The 26297-nt window shown below is 37.1% G+C and overlaps 1 protein-coding gene across 2 annotated transcripts in view; it reads left to right on the top strand.

Annotated features, from left to right (window-relative positions):
• METTL25 (methyltransferase like 25) overlaps positions 1-13089 on the top strand; it is a gene marked incomplete at its 5' end in the record, with an annotated part of 47487 nt that extends 34398 nt beyond the window's left edge. For both annotated transcript variants that reach the window (XM_082280658.1, XM_082280659.1), the window contains 3 exons: positions 10513-10587; positions 11208-11279; positions 12850-13089. In XM_082280658.1, coding sequence (XP_082136784.1) covers positions 10513-10587; positions 11208-11279; positions 12850-12948 — 246 coding nt within the window. In that variant the 3' untranslated portion in view covers positions 12949-13089. The remainder of the gene's footprint in view (positions 1-10512; positions 10588-11207; positions 11280-12849) is intronic.
• Between the last annotated feature and the right edge of the window lie 13208 nt (positions 13090-26297).

The following is a 26297-nucleotide window of genomic DNA, read 5'->3' as shown; positions in this document are numbered from 1 at the left end:
ATGGCAACATAGCATTAGGCATGACTGTGTGAAGATCACAACCATGTTGTGAGAACAAGTTGTGCAAAAGAGACACTAGGGAGTACTAGACAGATTGCTAACAAATTAAGTACAATCAAAGGAAAAGCGGGAATGGCAAGCATGTAAAATATTTAAGGTAAATGTTGTTGTAGTCTCTGGTAAAGTAATGTTTAAAACCTGTAGTCAAAATGTCAAATCACTTAAGATTTGCCAGGCACGTCAAAGCATGAACTAGGAGAAACAGGGAAAACCAAATAAGCAAGTAAATTCAAATGAAATTGGAATCATCCTGACAGCATTAAGAAAAGGACTTATGCCTGAAGTTTGCTGTATATTAAAAGGATTATATTTAATTCTGTAGTTAGCAAATCACATCTAACAAATGTAGTTACCTGTTTGCTTTTCTGTCTGAATAGGCATTATTCATGCATTTACTTCACCTAGAAGTAAAATTATGTCTTTCTTTGTGTGTGTACAGTCACCTAAAAGCAATAGTGCATTGTTTGTGCAATAATTAGTTCACAAGATCATTGGTTAAATCTGCTGGTGCAGATTTGTCACTGTTTTCTTTAAAATCAGTAAGCATAGAAAGTTTGTGTCAAGAGGTCTGATTTTAGGTATGTTGCCTTTTGCTAAAAAGGGTCTGGACAAATGCAAGTTGCCCTGAGACAAAGATGTCTGTCAACACTGCTTCAAGCTGCATGTTTATGTGGTTGCTAAAGACCTGAATCAAGTAAATGCTCACTATTGCTCATGTTCCTCCTCATTTTATGTGCAGCTGGCTGCATACTGAAGCCTGGATTTTATGCTGAAGTAAACAATATTATTTTTTTATTTCCCAGCTATATTGAAATCTGCAGCAGCACAAAACCAGTTCTATTTTGATACTACTGGGAGGAAAGTTGTTACTGCTCCCTAAACAGCAGTTCTGACCCTGCAGTTTTCATGGTGGAGTCAGCACTACATCTACACAATATTGGAGAATGTGTTAAATTCCTCTCTTCAGAAAAAAAAAATACTTACATAGCTAGAACTGTGATGCAACCTAAACATTTGCTCTGAAAGACAACAAAAATCAAAGAGAAATTTATGCTGGGTTTGTTTTTCAGCTTTAATTAGAAATGAACAAAAGAGCAGCTGTACTGCATAGACCAAAAGTCTACTTTGTCTCTGGCAGTGGTCAAAAACTGATGCCTTGGGAAGAATATAAGGTGGGAGTAAGCATATGTGAAGCATACTTCCAGAATAATCCAAAATGTCCTTGTCATTCACAAAAAAAAAGGGAGGCAATCATTGTCTTAATACATAAATTTATTTAGGTTATATTAAAAAAGCAGCTAAAACTTAGTGATACTGTGTAATGCAACCAGAGAACTATGAGAAAAAATCGTTTCCATATGGGTCTCTGTTTTACACATGCAAAGATATTTTCTAAAAAACAGAAGTCAAGAAACTGCAAGTCTCCAGTCTTTTACTAGGCTTATCAGAATATTAAAAATAATTTCATCTCTGTATGATAATAAAAGTACTGGAAGGGAAAATAGAGGGGTAAAGGCACTGTTTCCCTGCCAGGGTTTGGTAGTTTGTCATGTATGGTAAAATCTTGCATGGTTTTGATCACTGTAGCTGAATCTGTACTGTGGGATGTAAACATTCTTCCAAACTTAATGGTTCATGATAAGGATCACAGCTGCTTCCTTTATACACACCATTACCTCTGTTTCTGATCAAAAGGTAGCCCCTGGTGCAATCCAGTCATTTTCCAGTCTGGACAATTGTGGAGGCAGGATAAAGAGTGCAAGTATATAAAACACCTAACCTGCCCTGATACTCATTTTTGTAAGTGTGTGCCTTTTGCTAAATACTACACTGATGAAGACTCATCAGGTATAATTATCCAAATACTAAGGAATTTTGGGTACGGGTTTTAAGTAAAGATTATTTCCTGAATCCTGCCAATAGTTCATGTGAAGAAACCCCTCTGCTTCTTTCCTTTGTGGAATAGATGTGAAGTCCTTTGCTTATGTGAAGCAAGAACCAGACTCTTTATAAAAAGAGTCTTAATCAGAAATGAGTTAGAGTGAGACAACATAGTAAAATAGTTTTTCTACCAAAAAAAAAAAAAAGAAAAGAAAAGCACATTTATCAATAACCATTCCTTGTTAACGGTTACTGTTCAAGGACTAAAGTTTCCAATGAAGTGAGCCAAAGTAATTTCCTCTATTCATGGTGTTTCCTTTCAGTGTTGAAGAGCCTGTCAATTAAACATCATTAAACAGATGCAAATGAAATATTTTTTTCTGCCTTTTGGTACAGGACCATTCCCTTCACACATCTCTTTACCTCAGTAGTAAAAATGAGATATAAGCGATGACTACTGACTTTCTGACAAAACATCCTCATTTTGTGAGGGCAGAGAGAAGTCTTTTAGTGTGAGCATGTTGCTTCACAGGTATAGCTAAATTGCTTATAGCTTCAGAGTTAATGGAATTTCTTTGTGGGCCATGGACTTTAATGATTGTCTAGTTCCAACCCCCCTGCTGGGGGGCAGGGACACCTTTCCCTAGACCAGGTTGCTGAAAGCCCCATCCAGCCTGGCTTTGAACGCTGCCAGGTATGGGGCATCCACAGCTTCTCGGGGCAACTTGTTCCAGTGTCTCACCACCCCTATAGTGAAGACTTTCTTCCTTATGTAATCTAAACCTATCCTCATTCATTTTAAAGGCATTTCCCCTTGTCCTATCACTACATGCCCTTGTAAAAAGTCCCTCTCCAGCTCTCTTATAGGTCCCCTTTAGCTAATGGAAGGTGCTTTAAGGCCTCCTCAGAGCCTTCACTTCTCCAGGCTGTGCAGCCCCAATGCTCTTAGCCTGTTGGCCAAAGCTCTTTGAGTGCAGCCATTCTGCCAATTCCTTATCCACTGAGTGGTCTCCAGTTTAGAGAGGAGGATGTCAGGTGGGATAATGTGAAATGTTCTGCACAAGTCCAGGTGATGATGTCAGTTGCTCTTTCCTTATCTACCAATGCTGTAACTCCCTCATAGAAGGCCACCAGATTTGAAGGCACAGTTTGCCATTAATGAAGCCATGTTGGCTCTCACCGATTACCTCTTTATTTTCTATGTGCCTTAGCACAGTTTCCAGGAGGACCTGATCCATGATCTTGTCAGGCATCAAAGTGAGACTGACTGACCTGTAGATCCCCAGTCTTTCACTTTTTCCCTTTTTGAAAGTGAGTTATGGGTTATGTTCCCCTTTTTCCGTGGGAACTTCACTAGGCTGACATGACTTCTCAAATATACTGGATTGTGGCTTAGCAGCTTCATCTGCCAGTTCCCTCAGGACCTACAGACACATCTCATCAGGTCCTATGGACTTGTGTGTCTTCAAGCTCCTAAGATGTTTTTGAGCCTGATCTTCTTGTACAGTGAGCAGTTCTTCATTTAATCAGTCCCTGCCTTTGTCTTCTGCAGCTCAGGTGGTGGGGCTGAAACACTTGCTGGTAAAGATTCAATCAAAGAAGTTGTTGAGTATCTCAACATTCTCTGTAAGCTGTGTAAGCAGTCATCTGTTCTGGAGAGGGCACACATGTAGCCAGTGTACCTACAGTAGCTTTTCTTGTTGCTCTTGATGTCAGTCAAGTTTAGTTCAGTCAGAGCTTTATCTTTCCTAACCTGATCCCTGGATACTTGGACAATATCTCTGTATTCCTCCCTGGCTACCTGTCCTTGCTTTCACTCTTGGTAGTCTTCCTTTTTGTTGTTTAATTTGGCCAGGAGATCATTGTTCATCCATGCCGATCTCATGGTGTTTTTTCCTGACTTCCTCTTTAAGCTTGGAGAAGGTAACCATTGAGTATTAACCAGCCTGCATGGGCCCCTTTTCCCTCCAGGGCTCTATGCCATAGTACTCTGTCAAACTGATCCCAGGAGTCTGCTCTCCTGAAGTCCAGGGTAATGAGCTTTCTGTGTGCTCTCCTCGCTGCCCCAAGGACCTTGAATTCCACCATTTAATGGTCACTGCAGCCCAGGCTGCCCGTGGGCTTCGCATTCCCCATGAGGCCTTCCTTGGTGGTGAGAATAAAATCCAGCATTGGCTCCTCTATCTCATGGAAAGGAAGTTCTCATCAGTGCATTCCAGGAACCTGCTGGGTTGCTTATGCCCTGCTGTGCTGTCCCTCCAACAGATACTGGTGTGGCTGAAGGGCCCCATGAGGAACCAGGGATTGTGAATGTGCAGCTGCTCCTTTCTGCTTGCACAGGGCTGCAGTAACTGGTCTGGATACATACCAAAGCAGTATTTATTCCTGATAGACTCTGTGTTGTACAGATAGAGCATTAAGGGTCACATAGCTTTTGGAGAAATTTCTTCTATCAGAAGATTTTTCCCTTTTATTCACCATTTTGCCTAACTTAATATGAGTGGGGGACCCTCTTTTGGGAGAATGGAGTATTCATCCTGTATTCTCTCCTAGGGTAGCTAGCCCTTCTGATACTTGTTAGCCTTTTTGCTTTCAAGCAGCGAGAGCAATTCCTTCCTCTTCAGCTCGGAACATGTTTCATCTGTTTGTAGCTGCTTTAAAAATGCATTTAAAATTAAGCCTCTTTATTAACACCTTTGCTTGCTGCTTAAGGCAATAAGTGCTACAAACAGCAAAAGTCCTCATGTAAGTGTCTATGTATTTCTAGAGTTTTTAGGAAAGAAAACTCAAAAGTCTTTAGGTTTCCTGATGTCCTGTTCTTACTGGGGTAGATTTGCAAAAGACCTTTCATAGGGCCTAGCTTAAGGTGATTAAATGGAGAAAGTGCTTACAAAGCTAAGGCCTGGATGTGTCTGACAGACTTTGGGATCTGTTGACTCGGTGCTTCTGCAAACTCCAGACTATTTAATTTTGAGTGTTAAAGCTGGTAGACAATACTGAAATCAGAATTTGTGCAAAAATACTTCTTTTTTCTTCACTAATTGCTTATTTTTTGTCAGACAAGTTTGGATTTTTTAGTTTTGATTAGTGGAGATGGATTTCTCTTAGCTTACCATAGACTGTCCTTGACTTGTAAATTCTCCTCAGCAGTGACTAGTGGCATATCATAAAATGCAGTTTGCAAATGAAGGGAGATAACATGAAGCTTACTGTGTGGCTTAATTTTGCTCTTGTTTTATGAAGTCTTGAAAAGCCACTGACTTAAGACTAGGAAACTGTCAGTAGTGGAATTGTGTAATACATTAAGACATGAACTAACCTGAATATATGCAACTGTACTGAGAATTAAAAAGAATTTTTGCAGAAATTGGGGAAGAGAGGGACTTCTAGCCTGAGATGTCTTATGACCTTAATGTCTACCCCACAGCCAATGTCAGTGTGTATATCTTGAAATGACAGTGACTATCTGAAACTGGTTGGTCTTTACTAAGAATATTTATAATTTTGATACTTTTTATTGTGTTCGGCCATAGGGCAAACAATGCCAAAGCCAAAACAATGCTCTCCACTTTCTCCTGAAACCTAAACCAGCAATTAACTGAGACTAAGCAGTCAAAAAATGAAGGTACTACATGGACTTATACACAATGTATTTTACAATTGCTGAAGAGTTGACTCTCTTCACTGTTTACTTGGACAGAAGGAATTTCAGCTCACAGATTTCCCGTTTCCTTTGTTAGTTAGGGAGGTACTAAATGACAGCTCAGGTAATACTTGCATAGCACTCTATAAAGTGTAAGCACATAATGCTGTTTTTAAGCGTAACTGTTTTTCAAATAGACAAAATACTATCCCAATTATGGTACTGTAGCAATTTACTCTGACAAGGAGTCTTAAGAGATTTGTATCTCAGTTAGATATAATTATAAATAATATAGGTCGCATTCATTTGAAATGCATTTTAAATGAAGTTCTAAATAAACTTAAGTCTCTCGGTAATTTCATTATCTGTTTTACATTATTTTACAGTATATTGCATTACAGTATTTTTAACTACCTTAGTTACGGAAAAGTTGTAAAATTTCCCGTAAGGTATGTTCTCCCAAGTGTTTTGAACTGATCTAAGGCACTGCTCTGCTAGAAGGATTGCCTTACAATTTTCTTGTACTCTCGTTAGTGTTCCTGACAGTGCTGGTACAGGAAGAGAGGAAACATGGAATTCTGTAGTCAGTGCAGGAAGAAGCAGTCCCTTTGAGGCAGCAAGGAGAAACTGCATCTGACAGACTATGGGATAGCATCCTTAGGCTGTCTCTTCTCTGGAGGGCACGTGAAGCATTGGACAGTAAAAGAGACTTTCATTCTCTTTAGTCTAGAGAAGGATACAGCTCTGAAAAAATGCTCTCTGAAGAAATGTGAAGTGTGGTGTCACTAATTGTCCCACACCTTGTGCCTGAGCATTTTCCTTTCAGCCTGTGCTCTTATCAGCATGCCTGTGGGGCTGCAGTCCAAGCTGGGTGTGCTCAGGTGTGTGGTATCTCACATGCTCTTAGGGCTCTGTGACAGTCTCACCTTGTTCACAACAGATCAGTCAGTCCTGTGGCTCATCTTCAGTGCAACCTCCAGCATACGGTATATATAGTATAAATGGTATAAATGGTATAAATGGTATACCTACATGGTATAGTTACAATTAGGTCACTGGAGACCTTGCTAGGTCCTCTCAGTTGTTTCAGCTATTTGAGTGACCACGTCAATCCACAAAGAAACCAGTTTAAAAGAAAGCTTGCACCACCATCACAATGCAAAGAGACGAGGCCCTTTTGTTCACAACCTGATAAAGACCAGGAGACATTGTAGCTGTATCAGGGAAGAATACTGGCCAAAATGAAAGGAAGGTCACTCGAGTGTCAGTAACATAAGCTGGATTTTTGAGTGCAGAGTCATTATTAAGACAAATGCATGTATTTGAGTTTCTTCGTGTTCATAGTATCAACATCATAATGTAAGAAAAAAGTTCAGTGCAAAGAATTTTTTTGGGGTACACAAATGAGTGAGAATGCAGAGAACAGTTGCATGGACAACTTCAATGGCTGAATAGGGCTTGCATTGCATATGGAAGTACAATTCTTCTTCAAAAAGGCAGAGAGTAAACTACTCCTAGTTCACCTTGGAAGGAGAGCTGAAGGTTGTGTTGGGTACTAAAGGCAGGTGGAAAGCCATTGCAGTTTCAGACAAAGCCAGTGTTACCTGAGTTTTGTTTGTCTTCCTATAAACTGTGGCAAACTACCAGTTACCCTTTTCATGCCCTTCTCTACCAATGCTTTTCAAAGGACACTTTCTCTCTTTTCCAGCTGAGCTGTTGCATTGAATTGGTTCACTCACCAAACTTTCGTCTCAGGCACACTGTGGAGTAGCACCGAGTCTATCCATGACAGCAGGACGTGTTCAGTCAGAATTTATAACAGGCAGGGAAGGAGTAGAAAAGCACATACTTGAGTATGGCAGTGTCCAAGAGACATTTTTGACCCACTTTTTATTTGCCAAACATTTCACAGCTTGTTTTCTTTTAATTTGAATGCTTCATCTTGAAAAATGGGGAACATAAAGGAAGCAAAAGCAGAAAGGCTTCAAGATCACATTTTTTCAAATATAGATCTTTGTATTTTAATTCCAAATAGCCTGTAATTTCTAAAATCCATTATACTAAAACCCTATTAATACTCAGTTGAAATGAAAAGCTTATAGGGCAGAGGTTAAATAAACTCTTTTGTTTATTTCATGACTGATATATTTTAGTTAGTTTGACTGTTTAGAGGGGAACAGAAAAGCAAAAAGAACTCTAAAATATTTGCACAGCTTCACAGAAAATAAAATAGCAATAAGACCCAAAAAAATTCTTGTTAGTCCACATTAGTACTGCCAGATCAGCTATGCAGCCTTGCCTTTGCAGTTGGGAAAAAGTACTTTCTAAATTAAAAAAATATGACTGAAATACTACAAAAGGTTTTGTAATCTCCTCTTGTTTTAAAGCAGAATTGGGATTACGCATCATTCCTGAAAATAATATTTGTAAGATTTTCTAAAAGCTTCCTGTGATGGAGACTGACAACCTTGCCAGTCCTTAATTAACCTCTAAGAGAAAATGTTTCTTCAAGTTTTTGGCTGAATTTTTTTCTTTTTTTTTTCCTGTAATTCAAGCCCATTGGTTCTCACCCTATCCACTGCAGACACAGTGAACAAACTGTTCCCTACTTCATGGTGATAGCCTTGTAAAAGCTGTTATTATGCCCACTCTCAATTTTGTCTCATTTAGCCTGATCAGTTCCAGTTTTCTGAGTCTTTCTTCATAGGTCATGTTTTCTAGATCATTGATCTCTTTCAGGGCTTTTTCAGACAGTTCATTTCTTTCTTTGAAATCTGATGCCCAAAAATGGATGCAGTATTCCAGCTAGAGCTTTTCCACTGCCAGAGTTGAAGGATTACTTCCTGTACTTTGCAGGCTGCTCTCCCATACATGTCACAGAATGGTGGTTGCTTTTTTTTGCACTAGCACAACTGTGACTCTCACTCAGCTTATGATCTGCTCTATCTTCCAGACTGTCGTTTGGTGCTCCCCATCCTGAACAGCTGATTATTTCTGCCTGAGCCTAGGCCCTTCTGCTTTTCTGTACAGCGTTTCAAACTTCTTCTCTAAGCAATGCTCCAGTTTCTGAGTTATTTTAAGTTCTGGCAATGCCTTCATGTTGCACATTTGCAGACTTAGCTAATGTGTTTTCTGTTCTATTGTCTGAATTCTTAATGAAAATGCTGCATTCCATGATGGACCTCCAGCCATCAGGTCCTTCCGATTGCTCAGAGGCTCATTAGGAACCACTCTCTGGCTATGGTCATTCAGACAGTTTTCACTCACTTTGTAGCACTTTAATCTGAAGCTTGTTTCCTAAATTTGCTTATAAAATTATTATGGGAAATGTTATCAAAAGTCTTTTTGAAATCAAAATGTATGAGAACCAGTTGTTTTTCTCTGTCATGAATCCTTTTACCGTCCTTACAAGTGAAGTAGACTGACTTGTGATTTATTCTTCATGAATTCATGTTGATTATTATTCATTTGCTTATCTTTCAGTGGTTTTAAATTCTTTATTTGTTCAATTTTTTCAGTGCATTGAATCTGAACTGTCTGCTCTATAATAGGACATATATCTGCTATCTGTCTGACATACTATGAGAACTTCTCAGTGACCATGAGTAATAGTTCTGAGGTCACTTCAGTCCCTTCCTGGCTGTCCCAGGATAAAGTTTATAATACACACCTGATTTGAAAACTTACATATTTTTTAATGTTTCCTGGTTTTTTTCCCTATTTTAGGCAAAGATTTTACTTCTTTGCAACTGGATTAGCCACATGCTCTCAGATGATTCTTCTGATAAAAGTGTGCAAAAATGTATTAAGCACTTCAACTTTCCTAGTGTTTTGTCAGACAGTTGTAGAATCATTTAGGCTGAAAAAGACTTTTAAGAGCAGCAATTCCAATAGTTAACAGCACTGCAAGTCTACCACTAAACCATGTCCCTCAGTGCCACATCTACACAGCTGTCAGAGCTGTTACTTTTCTGCTAAGTTTGGATTTGCTCATTCCATAGCCACAACAGAAAAGCCATACTGCAAAGCTCCCAGTACTACAAAAGTGCATCAGGCCCTTTCAGCTCTACTCTTCCCAGCAGCCTCCATCACCAATAATGCTGCAGACCTACTTCCCACTCCTTTGGCATGTTCCTTACATGGCCAGCTCAAGTGTCTTGTTCAGTGTCCAGGACTGTGGTCAGCAGAGCAGACACATCGTGACTTTCAGATGTGGTGAGATGTGGAGGTCTGGCTGCCCTATAGAGAACACACTTTGTGTAGAGCAGTCATGGTCACAGCTGCAGCACCTGCTGTGCTGCACTGGCCAGCAAGGGCTGAAAAGGCTTAGTCAAGTTTCTGAGCTGCCTTTGTATCAAATTCAGCCCCAAATCACAGCATTTACAGTCATGGTGGCAGTGCTGGCAATCTCACATTGGGTGATTGGGAAGAGAGGGAACATGCAGTAGTTCAAATAGAAAAAGTTTTATTTTAAAGATGGCACAGGGAAACAAAGCATTATTTCCAGAATCCGATAGTAGGTTTTGGAATGTAAAATACCGTCCATTTTGCTCTCACACCAGAGTTTAATTCTCAGCTATTTAAATAAATTTCTTGGGTGTGGGAGTGAGGACCAGATAAGATACATGGAAAGGAAATGAGAATGTTATCTCCACTTTACTGTGTAATTCTCATTTAAGAATGGCTGGAGCTTTCTGAATAATGGATATATCTCAGTATTTCATGTCAGTGGAAAATGCTGTCTGCAAAACAGTTCTTGTAAATTAGAACTGAGAAACTGCTATTGGAAAATTATTATAAATATTAGCAAAGTGCTAATTTCAAAAACAAAACATGGATTTCATTTTGTAGTGTGATTCTGAATTCTGAAGTTCTCTTGAAAAAGTAACTGGAATAACTCTGATATCCTTTTTTTTAATCCCTTGCAGCTCCCAGACAGCTGTATCATGGATTACTATGAAAAGTACAAGCACAGAATGAATGAGCTTGAAGCATTTAATATGGTAAAAGTTATAGGATTAATACTATTACCTTGTATATATGTGCTAGTCTAGAACAAAGCCCTGTTAAGTTTTATGTGGAGGTGGACTGTCTTACACTGTGGTATGCAATCAAAAAAACAAACCCGTTCCCCCTTCCATACTTTGGAGCATATCCTATTCCAAAACTATATTAGGTGTAAGTAAAGTAATAAAGTGAACACATGGAAGATTCTTTTTCAAGAGGGACTATTGCACTGGAAAATGGAATGTCAGTCTCCTTTTAAACCTAGACTGGTCTCCATGCAGTTATTTCATAAAAAACTCTTTTTATTAAAATTCATTATTTCCCTCTTTAAAATTGGTCTGCTACATTTAATATTATTTTCTTGTTGGACAATGTCTGAAAACCAACCAAATAACATTGTTCCCTGACTTTATCGCATTCCGTGTATTTTTGATCTTTAATATAACCGTCTTTGAAGATGTCCATCCCATAGGGAAAATTAGCAAGGTGACATTTGTACAACAAAACCCCTAAAAAATGATTGACCTTCGTGGAATTGTTTTGAGGAAATGTAGCCATTTGGAAGTGTATTGCCTGTCTTTCCCAAAAGGATTATAGTATCTAATCTTTCTTTCAGTTGAAGGTTGTTCTGGCTCCTTGCATAGAAGTTTTGATACTTCTGGATCGTCTTTGCTACCTCAAGGAGCAGGTATTTTTGCATTCTCTTTTATAATACCTAAAGGTTACGTCACTGAAATGAGGCTATTTCAGTCAATTTATTACTGTGCAGACAAAAAGTCTCTGTTGCAGAATTATTATTCTCATCATATTTGCAAAAGTATAAGCATTCATTCCATTTAGTATAAACATATGCCCAACAGATGTTTTTGTTTTCAGCAAAGCAGCAACAGTAAAGTTTATGCTCTTTTAATTGTACGGTAATTACTAGTCAATAGACAATAAAAAATAAATTAATCAAATGTGCAACAAATCTCATTTTATACAACATAATGAGATATTTAATAATTTAAAAAAAAATTGGAAATGCTAAACAAACATTGTGCTGTTAATACTTAACTTCCCATGAATGTGCTTTGGAACATATAATTCAAGAAATTTTGAATTAGATCCAAAATGTTTATGATTTTCTTTTACTGTTTCTTAATTAAGATCAATGATGAGAGAGGGTGCACTTTTTCCAAGTGTATGGGTCAGCTGAGGTATATTTGACTAACATACAGCCTGGATAAGTATTTTACAAGTATAGATCTGGGATATAATAAACAAATGCTACTACATTTACTCCATGAAGACTTCCGTTACACTGCTTCTTCTAACGCTAATTTTGAGCTTGGCCTGGTTAGCTCGAAAGCAGTGGTAATACTTTTTCTGAACGAGTAAACATCTTCCACACAAATAATAATTTGCTAGGAGGAAGTGGTAGCATCTTCCAGCTTCTGCTCTGGGCCATGGTCAAAATAAAATGTTAAAATAAAGTTCAGACTGAATTCATGTGAATAGCTGTGTTTTTCCACCATAAACCTTTCATTTTAACAGCTCCATTTTATCATAAGTGAAAACTCACTTTATTCTTTGTCATGGTACACTTGGAACAACTGAGTTGTAGTAAACGTATGCTTTTGTTCTAACTGGTATTTTTACAGAGAGGCAATTTGAAATATTTAAATAATGATGTATTTTCCCAAATGCCAACCAGTTAAAAATTGCATAGAGATCTGTATGATTTCCAAGATGGGAGATCAAACTTGCTGTATGTAATACTGCTTCACCTTTTCTAAATGTAATATATGCATGAATTTAATCTTGTACTGATTGATTTGCAAAATGTGTTTAAGAAGAAAAATAGGAATTATAAAAGCCAAATGCGACGTGATGACCAGGTCCAGCTGGCCTGATTCATTCGAAAAGTCAGTTAATTAGCTTCAGTAGTAGAATGTGCAATATAAAATGAGTATGACATGATCCTTAATTTCTTTGCTCTAGTTCAACCAAAAAGCAAAGCTTTATTGGTGAAGGGGGTCGGAAGCTATCATTTATTAGCACCGGAAGTATTTTAATGACTTTAAAATACATCCTGTTATGGGTGTCCTTTTTTTCACAACAAACTTTCCCTGATTTTCTTATAAGTGGTTTTCCTGCTTTGCATTAGGATAATTATTTTTAGTTTCAATTTTTATTTAGAAATGTGGACCTATTAGCATATCATAGCTTATAAGTCAAACACATTTTTATGCACTTTAATTATATATCGTTTTCAGGAAAACATTGCCTGGTCTGGACTTGTGAAGTTATTTGATCCTGTGAAGTCCCCCAGATGCTATGCAGTTATTGCTCTGAAGAACCAGTCATGTTCTTAAGTGGAAGCAAATTGCAGAGAGATTGGAAATTCTGAACTGATACTGCTGTTTCCTCCCTTTTATTGTTATTTTTAATTGATTCCTCAAGTACAATGTTTGATGCAAAAGAAAAAAGTGCAATGCTTTTTTGAATCTTCAGAAATAAATATCTCCTTTATAAATATGATTTCTTCCTTATGTCAGTTACTAAACAATGTTGAACATCTGACTTTATTATAAATGTTACAGCCCATACTATATTATTATTATTTAAAATAACATTATGTTTCTTCTTTTTAAGGTATTATGCTTGTGTATCAATATCCTTTCTCTTGATACTTCTAATCTCAAGATAACATTCTCAATTTTTACCAGTGCCTGGTATCAGCAGTCTCAGACTAGGCTCATCTTTCTTCTTTTCTGGATTCAGATGGTGCAGAGTATAAACAGAAAAATAACCTGCACTGTAGACAAGAGGCTCACAGACTAAATAGGATCTTTGTACTTCCTCTTCTTCAGGTCATCAGGACCAGCTTATTTATAGAGCAGTGTAGAAAAGCCTAAGTAGCGACTACCTGCAAAGGACAGTTTTATATTAACCCCTTCTTCCTTCAGGCATTTTGTTGGCATGCACTTGTTTGCCTGTCACTGTGAAAGAAAAAATGTGTGCTTTAATCCAGTGGGAGATTTCCCAGTGCTTAAGAATCAGCTGCCCTGCTGGGGTTCACTCTGTAATCCTTGGGTTGTACTGGAAAGCCCTTATCTGGCTCAACTCTGTTGGGTGTAAATACCTGGGTACCCAAATGAATTGAAACTTCCTAGGCAGTTTCTTGTTAGCTGTGCTGCATTCATGAGTGAGAAATTTATTTGTTGATGCATTTATCTCAATGGGTTGCCTAATTAAGCTTGCAGATTTTCCATCAATTAAAAAAAAGAGAAAAGTTTCTTATCTAAGTCCTAGTGCTTTTATTAGAATTTTTCAGCATATGTAAAATATAATTAACTCCTAGTGCCCAGAAAAAAGGACAACAAATAAATTACAGTATTAAAGAAATAGAAAAGGGGGAGAAAGAAGAAAAGAGGAGAACACACATGGAAGACGAGAATAACAAAAAATATTTTTATATTAACTGTAGAATAACAGTAATTTAGACTGAGTGAGATTGACATGAGTAGGAATGGATCTTACTCTGTTGCAGCTTGCAAAATATAATGAGAGCTTGTGAACATGGCCACTCAAGAAAAGAGACATAAGGTATTTTCCTAACAAGTCACATCTTTCTTGATGTATTCACTTGGAAGAAATATTTTGGTTTTATGTCTGTCAAAGGTCGCTGCTATCTGTTTTAGAACTCCAGTCCTTATTAGCTCCATGGTTCCAGTATGAGCTTCTGATATTTGTTTGGTCTGAATATATTCAATCCTTAGAGCTGCTGAACATCTTCAGTGCCCAAGGAAATTAACAGAAGCTGCAGGTGTGGAGCAGTAGAGCTAAGAGAAAAATGAGGCCTTCCATATATGCCACCTTTTGTTATACAGAGGGTACTGAGGAAACTAACAAGCTGCTGAATTCTTTTCCCAGGAGAGGAATCAAAAGAAAGAAAATCCTTTCCTAACCTCTAAGCATCTGGAAGGAAAAACCAATAATATCTGATACAAAAAGGCAGTCTAAAGTACATGACATTAAAAAGAAAAAAGGTGAACAAAAATCCTAGGAAAATAGGTTTTATTACATTATGTTCTGCTAAGACATGATGACTAATTGTTAGTGAAGTGTTAGAGTCATCCCTATCTTATGTGCTGTTGAAAAAATGTACTGGGGGAAGAAATTTCCTTTTTTTTGTTATGAATTGGTTCTTCTGCTTTTTCAGACCATATTCTAAAAACTAGGCATATATGATGTTTAAACAAAGAAAGCACAGTTTCCCACTGAAAATAAGGGCTTAAAAATACCCAAAAATATTCATTTGAGCAAGCCCTGTCTCATTTAATCTGAACACAGTTGAAATTGCAAAGGGTATACAGACTAGTGTTAATTTTATGTGATATGTGTGTAATGCTAGATAAATTCAAAGTTAAATTTTTATTACTATCTTAGGAGAACATTTGCAACAGTTTAGAAAAGCAAGCACATCTCTAGGATTAGCACAAATGCTTGTCTGCTGTTTTAAAAAGGTTTGAATAAATTTGCATTTCCTCCCCCAGCAACTTCTCAGGCTTTTTCAGTACTTTTCATGCACTTTGTAGTCTCTGCAGGCAAAAACAGAGGCGATGTGCTTCTTAGAATAATAACTATCAAGAGGTTTATAAGATGAGTTTGGATTCAAGCAAAGTCAGTTGCTGTCTGCTCTCAAAGCTGTTTCAAAGCTTTGGATGCCTGAATGCCTATGAGTTATTGTTTATACAATGGAAAAATCCCCGACAGTAATCAAGATGAATAAAACCACTTTTCTTCGTGGTTATTGCCAGAAGTTCTCCCATAAAGTAAACTGTATCCTAAATATGATGAAGTCTTTTGATAGGAAAGAATCTCCATTTTCTTTCAGTGTGACAGACCACTATCTATCTTGTTGTGCTCCCTAAGGAACCTGCTTTCCATCAGGTGTTTGCCTGATTCTGTTTGTGGCACAGCTATGCATTCTCTATCAGATTCAGAGTGTTTATTTCTCTTTCTTAGGGTTGAAACCTTTTCTTCGATGGAGGAGTAAGAGTATATGCAGGGTATGTGTGCAACCTTAATATTCAAGAGATCATTGTAGCCCTAAAATCTCCAAGCCTGCTTTTGTGACAGACTTTTATTCTGCAGGTTGAGTGGGGTTCCTCAGGGGTTGGTATTGGGGCTGGTGCTGTTGAACATCTTTGTTGGAGACATGGGCAGTGGGATTGAGTGCACCCTCAGCAAGTTTGCAGATGACACCAAGCTGTGTGGTGTGGTCAACGTGCTGGAGGGAAGGGATGCCATCCAGAGGGATCTTGACAGGCTTGAGAGATGGGCCCATAAGAACTTCATGAAGCTGAACAAGGCCAAGTGCAAGGTCCTGTGCCTGTTTTGGGGCAATCCCAAGCACAAGCACAGGCTGGGCAGGGAATGGATTGAGATGAGTCCTGGGGAGAAGGACAAGGGGGAATGGTCAAGCTGAAGGAGGGTAGGTTTAGATTAGATGTTAGGAAAAGATAGTGAAGCACAGGAACAGGTTGCCAGAGAGGTTGTGGACTTCTCATCCCAGGGAGTGTTGAAGCCCAGGTTGGATAGGGCTCTAAGACCTAGTCTAGTACAGAGTGTCCCTGCCCATGGCAGGAGGGTTGGAACTAGATGATCTTTAAGGTCCTTTCCAACCCACACCATTCTATGATTCTGTGATTCTAGGTCTGATTTTGTGACTTACCACACCACAAAAAAAATTGGTGCCGTTTTAGTTTCTGGGATTTTAGTTTCAAGGGTGTTTTCTGATTGAATATTAGGTATATTTTATGGCAAATTATCTTCTTCATTGACATTATTCATTACTGTTAAAGTGCTTAATATCTGCTCAGAGTTAACATGCTTTTGCTATGCCTTGATGCAGTTAACATCTTGAGACTCTATGTCCTGTGATGGCATAAAATCTGCACAGGGGAAGCATGCTAAATGTATTTGGCTTTGTGGCAGCTATATGTCTTTTTGATGACTGGAGTACTTATTGGCTTATATTTACTTTTTTCCTAAAAACTATCCTAAGTGTGTCATTATATTGTCAGAGATCACTGGTACTAAGGGCAAGTGGTAGAATAGGACCAGCACGAAGAAAATTTTCCCTGCTTCCCTTCCCCTGGAGCAGGCAAAGCGGCATAGTGGCAGCCATGTGTGAACTAGCCAACTTAGTGTGGCACTTCAGACTTCCCTTTCCCAGGGAAGTAACCAAATACCAACCTCTGTTAGCATCTTTAAATCTCTTTATCCCATGTGTCTTACCATTCTCACTCATACCTGTTCTCCTTCTTGTTGATGTATAGTCTAGTGCACTGAAAAAAGGGGAATTCATGCTGGGCTGTGGGCCATGAAGGATTTTCAGTATTCATAACTAAATCAGAACTGAGGTATAGTTTTCCAGACACTTAAACACCTGACCCTTAGAACTGTGACTTTAGCTCCCTCAGTTTCTGAAGTCCATTCAAATTTTGGGTTCCAAAATCCTGCCAGATGGGAACATGGCCTGATTCTCTGGGAATCCAGCTGCCGTTCTCTCACCATCTGAAATAACCAACTCAGATTGGTGGGTTTATATTCTGTATCTCCAGGCAACTGCTGAATAAGTTGGTTTCTTTGAATTTGCTTATCCCTGCTTGTTATCTCTGTCAATGTTGTATTTCAGTGTGCTCTGAGATAAAGAGTAAAATCCTTCTGAGATGGATGCCTCAGAGAAGCTACACCACAGTTCTTCTTGTTGCTTTCTCCCTTAAATTAATTCCTGGTGATCAGAAAGATTAGTAAGCACCAGACATCCTGAGAAGCACAGGCGATTAAAAATTACTGTGCACAAGATCTTCTCTTCACGAGTCTTTCAGTTCAAGAGCTCTGAGGCATTTTCTTCACAGGAATTCCAGAGCACATTATCATTAAACTCAGACATCTAAGGAAACCCACCAAAACAATGAAAATTGGCCTCAAACTGTTAAACCATGCTGTTGTACACCAATCTTCCCAGTATAAACCTACATTCTCTTCAAGGCTGTCTGCAATGTCTGTATCAAACTGGAAAGAAATAGGCACTTGTCTCACATTTACAGTGATGCCGTTCATGAAATCAGCAAGAGAATGACATTCTACTCTCTGCTTTATGCTAAAAGGCAACAGAACCCTCAGAATGGGTATGCCCAACATTCAAAGATTTCTCCTGATACCATTATTGAAATCCTTTTAACAGATTTCTTCAGTCAGTCCAGTCTGTTACTTACTTCAGTCACTACTGACTATCATCAATAGGTCTACAACATCCTGTGATTTATATTCTATAGGTGGACCTTTCTCATAATGTACTTGTCCAAACAGTAAATTACTTCAACTAATTGCTGGGAGTGGTAGCTACTCCTAGGTTTATTTATGGATTTTATAGTAAGTTTAAGTTGTTTTATCCAAGTGGAATCCTATTATACACTATAATTTTCTCAGAAATGTGCATTTGAAGTACATGAGAAAATGGTTTCTAGATTACCAATTAAATGTAAAAAGAAATTGAAATGGTACTGTGTGAGTTCTTGGGTAGGAAAGCACAGGGTATGTCAGTTACATCATGAGGTGCACTGTTGGCCAGAATTGGATAATTCACAAATGCAAAACACATAGACAGGATTACATGGAGAAAATATCTCAGAGATTTGCAGTTACTATAAAATGTATTGTTGTTCTTTATAAACTGTAAGAAGAAATGTAATTATGTTATTTAATTGGAATACAGGAAAGCTGAAACTTTCAGTAAGTAAAGAGGAGAGTCACATTTTAAACTTGCCTTAACAATTTAGGAACTATCTGCAAAAGTGACAATGTCTTTTTAGGGCAACCATCTGAAATACTGTTCACCCCAGGAAATCAAGCTGTTTTCTACACAACATTTATTTTGTACCTGTTCTATAATCCAAGTCTATGCTTGGTTTTGTGGGCTTTTTGTGTAATAGTTGATTATTAAATTATCTCTTTTCAGTTTTTGCAATTACAGTCACAGTGGTTATGTGTAATAAGCAAGGACTTTCGATTTCTTCATGGAGTTAACACATGCTAACAAGATACAATTGTTTAATATCTTTGTTTAAGATTAACAAAGACGGTCCAAAGCAAGATATTACTTCTAAATTTAGGTACAGTTTATCTGTGGATTAAAAAATTCTGCATGTGAAACCTGTGAAACTCTTGGAGTTTTCATTACAAAATTCTCAGATTTATGTAAGTCTCTTTCTCTTTGCATCTGTACCGGTATAACTTATTCATGTAGATAAAGATGTTGTCAGGGTAGCTGGTATTGGGTTTCAGATGGAATTTATCAGGAAAATCAAGATGCAGTAAATCTACTGAGCCAACAAATCAAATTGTTAGACTGAAGCTGAGATGGCCTTAACACACTGTCAACTCTTTCATGACTCACTGATGAAAAGAGCAAAGCTGTCTGCTTACTAAATAACTCAGTAGTGTCTGGCACTGAAGGAGAAAATTCCAAAGGAGAAAGGAGCAGTGATCACCTCTCCCAATTATACAAACCTTCAGAAACAATAATTAAAATATATAGTTGTAAATCTATGTTGTTTATTACACCTCCTATTATTAGAGTAATGAATAAAGGCTGACAGCAGAAGCAACCATGCTGTTTCTCAACTATAAATCCTAAATATACTTGTTAGTCTTAGAAAGGCTAAAGTCATCAAGAGGACGCACAGATGTTAAAAAGTGCAAAAAGGGCTGTACATTGCTTGAATAAATGTGCCATTTGCTAAGCTTTTTATACTCTGAGGCATGGGCATCAATTCAAAGAACAGAACTCACAAAATATTCAATGAGCAGCATATAAAACAAGTTTTATCAATTTTAAGCTCTCCAGTGTTTATTGACAGACTATTATTAGCTAATTAAAAAATGGAAACCTTTCATTTCATAGAAATTTCAGTTTTAATTTGAGAATATGAATACTGGTAGAGAGTCACATAGTAAAAATGCATATCATTAAGATTACCCCTAGACAAGTTCTTGATTTAAGTAAAAGATGTCTGTCCAACAATGTAGCGAAGACCTGAATTGTCTTTTGAGTCACTGGCTAATTTCTGTTGATTTCCATGGGAGCAGGCTTGGTTACAAAAGCATCTGTTGAAGACAAAGTGTGGATGATCAAATATCTTTTGTACAAGGACAGTTCCAAATTTACATTTCTGAAGGTGAAGAGATCATGTACGCTTCCTTTATCCATACATACTGATGTTGAACAGTATAGAAATGATTGTGAATGCTGGTTCATCATTGAAATCTTCCTGACATATAGTAAGAGAAGATTTAAATGGCTTTTTGTTCTTTTATTTCAGCTAATATGTTTGAATGCATCAAAACCGTCAGGATTTTCTCTTCTCCTCTCACTAGTCCTTAACAATGAGGGCACTGACTACAGTAACAGAGTTAAATGGCACTTTTTGTTCCTAAGAACAACTGAAGTGTCACAGCCTGTACTTTGAATCCAATGGTATAATTCTCATGAACACTATTATAACTGATTTTATGAATAAGGAACATAAGATTTAGCTGTAATTCTTAAAAAAAGAAACACTTGTCACAGTACTTCAACAGAATATTTTCACAGCAAGATTTCACTTTGTATTCACTTTTCGTTTTCACCTGTATTTCCCTTTCTGTCTTTCTTCTGTGCAGAAATTTTATAAAACATTGTGAAACAAAAAATTGAATTTATTTAAGTGGTGTGTTTCCCCAGTTAGCCACTTCTACCAGCACTTTGCAGGCAGCACATCCCTTATTCATGAGCCATGTGTTTAAGAAAGGAATGTTAATTAATAACTTTCTGCACAGCCCATTAATTCAATAGAACCTATAAATGTTGATCGTCAGACAAAAAGTTTGATTAGTTCTTATAATTCCGTTTAGTATGTATTTTAAGAATGGATTTCTACAGAAAACATTTTTAAATATTATTTTATTGAAAATATTCTACAACAGGACTTGAAAATTATGTAACTGGAGGTAGGATCTCAGTGGAGATTTAAAATAATTCAGGTTGTCAGTGGAGATAACTTAATAAAAATCTGGTTTGTTATGATTTCGCAACAACATAATAAAGTGTAAAAGGTATCACAATTACTCATTCAGATCTAGTTTCTTGAAATATAGCAGCCTCATATGTTGCTAATTTACTTTTCTTTGGCGAACTGCACCTAAGATTTTGGAGAGCAAATCTAGGAACATTCATGTCTTTATGCATTAGTGTTTTACAGTTCTGTTGAATGAAATAGAAGTGTATGATATGGTAAGTAATGTTGTGCTTCTCCATAAAAAAGCTGCCAAAACAAATCCAAATACATGCAAGAGAAGATTACAGTTCACAGTAAGCACTTAGTTTCTTTATCAGTTTGTCATCAGAAGTTAATGTCAACTTAATTCACTGCTTTTTAGTCATTTAAGGTTTGAGACCAGCTTGTATTTTTGTATTTTGATTCTCCATCTCAGGAAAGGAAAGATAGATCACTTTACACCATGTAAAACTGCTATATTATTATCTTGTGTCCCAGAGGCCACATAAACCTGTTAGTCTGGGATTACCCCAAATTAATTCTATGCTCTGCAGCATCACCAGTTGACTGTGGTGCAGTGCTGCCTTGATATGGTTCTACTCCTGTATAGCCCAGGGGAGAAGCACATGCATGCTCTGAGCATTGTCTGAGTTTTTAAGACAGGATAAACAAAGAAGAAGTAAAAACTTTTATTACTCCTCCCACCCACTCCTTGTGTTAAGGCTTCAAGCGCTTTGGGCTGAGGTTTTGATTACTCTCTAAGGGTAGCAGTGAACAGCTCACACAGTGCTTGAGGGTCAAGCATTACTCCTGCATATCTCTTCCATGTAATTGGTGCCTGGGACATGCTACCACCACAGGCAGGATAATTCCCTTTGTGGAAGTCAGCCCGATTTCTACCTGTTATGTCCACTCCTCACAGAGAGTACCCTTATTAATGGAATGGCGTGGCCTTTTCTACAGGAAAACTGTTCTTTTCTACAGGAAACAGGTGCAGGATTTGCTTTCTCTTCTAGAAGTGACACTGTGCTTTGCAGTATGGTGGGGCATGCTGTTCCAGTTTGTTCTGAGCATTTTTTATTGAACTGGAGTGCTTCCCTTGAACAGGGAAATCACAGGCTTGCCATTGAACATTACAATACATCTTATCATTCCCAGGTTGCCTAGAGTACATTATTAAAAAGAAAAAAAAAAAAAGCAACAAAACAGTTTCTGTTCAGACAGGTGAGTATTTTTATGTGTGATAAATCATAAACATCCCCCTTTGCTGGTAGAAGAGCACATACACTACGTGCATTATCACTACATTTGCATTCTGACAACCCTCCTAACAACAAAATGCTCTTCAAAGTGCTTTTCAAAAACTGACCTTCACTCTTGAAACATCTCCTCAGGGCAACTATCTTTTTGTACTATAAATGTAATTTTTATCTTTACTTTCCATGGACTTTTCACCTGTTCTTTTTGGGTTTTGTCTTCAGTTGAGGAATAATGGCGTGTTGGAGAGAAGTATTATTTTCCAGTTGAAGTAAAAGTGTGTAACATATATTTTCATATAGAGAAGAAATCTGAATTTTGTTTTGTAGATGCTGAACAGGTCTGTGCCCATTACGAAGTTTTGAACTTACAAAGTTCTAATGCTGATATGCACAGTCAATAGACACCATTTGTGTGGCTTTCGAAAACAAAACAGTGAGGTGCTGAGCAGCGTGAATTCCAGTGCTCTGCTTTCCCAAAAACTTAAGCAAATTATTCTAGACAGGCAGTTTTATGTAACAATGAAAACCTGAAATCCCTAATGTTTGTTATGAAAGCTAGCTACAGACTTATTAGTATTTTAAAATTTTTTCTTTTTTTTTTTTTTTTTGTGTCTAATCAATGTATCTTCTGTTGAAAGTGACCTTAGAAGTGTTTACACTCAGTTTCTGAAAAATTGTGTATTTGTTTGTTGGCTTAAAATGCCAGGGTTTTTTACTCTACAATTTGTTGGTAAGTTGCCCTAAAAAGCAGACAGGTAATAAATGACTTCCCATACCAAACAAGGATACTTCAGTAAACCCTACAGAAGAATACTACAACGTATTCTCATTTTTTGAACTGAATGTCACCTTTCCTTGTCAAAAGAATATTTTTCACTGAGTGTCTGTTTCTTACTTAGAGGAACAGGAAAACATTGCAACAGACTGATTAACTTTTCGCTTGGTTTATGTGAATTCTGATCCTAGGTATAAAATACATTATCTACTTATATTTAATTTAAACCCTATTTGAAGAGCTAAAATGCAGATTCCTACCTGATTCTGTCTCATTGTTTGCTGTGATTCCTCCCTGATGTGAATTGTACTAACAGATCCTATTTATCTCTCGTACTTGTTGTCTTGAAGGATACAATAATTTCTTCAGGGAATAACTGTTGGCCTGCAGACGGTTCACAAATGGTAGGTAATGATTATTTTCCACTGCTTTGTTTTCTGACTGGATAATTTTTGCAGTAAAGCAAGATATGTTTGTGCAGACATTGGTTCATCTGCTTAGGCTCACTGCTTTAGTCCAGTCTAGGTCATTGCACTGTACTACAGAGGAACTGTATTGTAGTACAGATAAGTGGGAGATATCTTAGAGGGTCATAAGCTAGAACTGCAACAGTGGCAAACTGAATTGGGGATTAATGATGGTATATGAATTATGAACTATATTTCCTGCAACTATAAGAGCATCTGATCAAAATTAGCAGTTGTAACTACTCACTTAATGAACAGCATTTACAAAAGCAGTTATGGAACATGTACACCAAATAGGCACCAAAAAAGCCAAAGAAATATGTTTTCAAAATAAATTAGGTAGTTAAAGAAAGTAAACACTTCGGAAACATATTTGCCCCAGACTTTCCTTCAAGATTAATATGGTATGTGTAATATACACATGTAATATTTATGTTTGTATCATGATCAAATTAAGTATGCCGTGAACCAATACCAGAGAGCCTAGGAAGGAAATTCAGACATTTGATGCCAGAAAGAACATTGCATGAACATTGAAACTGAACATCGAAAGAAAGTGCATAAAATACAGCCAAATATGTAGTGAATCGGACATACCACAGGATGTTTTGGAAACCCAGCAACAGCAACAATGGAAACTTTTTAGACTTTGTATAGCTAAAACGCAAAACAAAAGCAAGACTGATTGAATTAATTAATGAAAAAAAAATATGTTGACCATTTGCAACATAGCAAATGTAAACCAAAATAATTGAGCAGAATATAAATTAGAATTGTTTCCAGTTAGTGTATCTATTTTTACACATTGTATGCTCAACGGACATGAAGTTTTATAAATAATTATCTCTAATGGGAATACTCAAAGCCAACTTGGTGAGCATTAAAGATGTGAGGTTACATGTTTGATTCAAATACGTTTGAATATAACTATTTGATTTACAAAAAATTATCATGTGTGCACTGTCATGGTGTATAAATACACACCTTACAGCATTGTGCTTTGAATGGCACAGAGTGATGAATTTCTGTAATTGATTTTACTGTGTCTACATCTGTGTTTCACAGTTTTTACAAATATGTCAGGATCTGATGAAAGTTGCAAATTAGACAAAGCCATAATTATGTTTCCATTAAGTTTTATCTTGTTTCTATTTTCATTTTCAGTTTCATTTCTTCAGTTCCGGGCAAGAAAGTCACCTTACCTTTTTGTATTTTAGTAAATAGTCTCACTGCTCTGTATTGAATATGAGATGAGGTAATACTGCCATGCAAGGAACATCATCCCAATTTCAATCTGGTATGTCGGATTAATACAAATCTAAACATTACATAGTAACCCCAGGAGCTTTTTTCTTCCCATTTCCTGTTCCCCATTCCCTTATGCAAGCCTGTTTTAATGCTGTATTGCTCAGGGAAGAAGCAGTGTCGAAAATCCTTGTTGGCTTTTCTTAGAATGTATTTTCTGCCTGCTTCTTTTCCTAATCACTCCTGTGATAAATCCACTGTCTGAGCATGCTTTTTTGTATTTATTGTGCATGAGTGAGTCCTTTTGTATTGCTCTCCTGCACTAACAGTGTGAAATAATTAAGGAGGAGCAGTTTCTGCTCAGATCTGAGCAAAGACTGCTTTATGCTATCTATCAGGCATTCAGAAGTCAGTATTATTAATGGTGAGAACAAGAAGTATTATTTATTTGTTTACTTTAATGCATTTCCTGCTTTCTTAACTTCATGGTTCACCTCCCTCACTGTTTGAGTGGGATAATACTTGTTAAATTGAAGAGATTCTCTTGTAGCCCTTTGACTCCAAGCATTTCAGGGAAAACTGCCAAATGTGATTTCTTAGGGTTATACTTTAATGCCAAAAATACTGGCAAGAGGAAGAAAGGGTTGGAGTTCACAAGCAACTTCCATGTACCAGGAAAGTCACCTTTACATTCTGAAGGTTATATATGAAGTGTTGCATGCTATCAAGTTGTAGACAAGGATGTTTGTGGCAATATTTTATAACCACTTCTACTAAGGATGCATGAAGAATACAAGTTTTGACCAGTTAAAAAGATTTTTATCATTTTTTTGGGAAACAGAGATAATTGGTTACGTTCCTCAGTTCGTGTCCTTCCTCCAGTTATGCAGCTACTGAAAGGAGATTTTTAATCCTTATGAAGGATGTTCATTCTGTGTTGTTCTTCTATAGTAGTAGAAGTTCTGTGCATGCTCTTCTTCAAGAATTTAGTAGAGTTCTCTGGAAATATTTTTAGATTTTCCTTTATTAGTATGACAGTTAGTCACCAGCCAAATAATCAGCATTTCTACCTGTATTCCTACCAGTCCAGGATTTCTTGTATAGCTTATGAAAAAGGAAAAAGTGAATTGATGAGGACAGTTCTTCTCTGTGTGACCTATATAATCAAAACATCCTCTACTCAGTGAAAAAATAAGGAATTTTCTTGATCTTTGTACCATTTTTATGGCATATAGCAAGGACACCAGTACATTTTTTATTACAAACAAATATCAACAACCCAGACTAGTTCTCATACATTTTTTTTCCCAGGAAGTTAAATTACAGATTTTTTTATTAATACAAATATTCCTTTTATTGTAGCAATAAGCAGAAAAAAAAGTAGAAAATCAACCAATTTGCACAATATCTTTTTCACCATATAAACTAAATTTTAAGTTTCAGTATCAAGACTTCAAGGCATGAACTTTTAAAGCCATCACTTCACATTAACTAAGGAATGCTATAGTTATCTTAAAAGTAAAATCCTTGCATTTGCCAAGAAAATAAGCTTAAACCTCGTCTGCTAGGTTTCCTTTCTTTCAGATTTCACTTTTGTGTCTATGTACACATAAACGTGTCCTATGCTTATATATATTTTTAAGTCCTACCTGGACTTTAAAAGTCGTACTGGAAAAGAAAACTGTGAATGCAAAGTGTTGAACTATAGGTTACTCTTTGTCGACTGGAATTTGTTCATTTATGGTTTCAGGTTCCATAAGCCCCTCTGTTAACCTTTGACTTAATCCAGTTCAAAGTGCTGCCTACACTGTAGATTCCTGAAAATGGAAGCACTTGACAGAGGCTTATTGTACAAACTCCGTATGGATT

The sequence above is a fragment of the Coloeus monedula genome (assembly GCF_965178545.1).
Source record: "Coloeus monedula genome assembly, chromosome: 4".
Taxonomy (NCBI): domain Eukaryota; kingdom Metazoa; phylum Chordata; class Aves; order Passeriformes; family Corvidae; genus Coloeus; species Coloeus monedula.
This window is presented reverse-complemented; position numbering and strand designations above follow the sequence as displayed.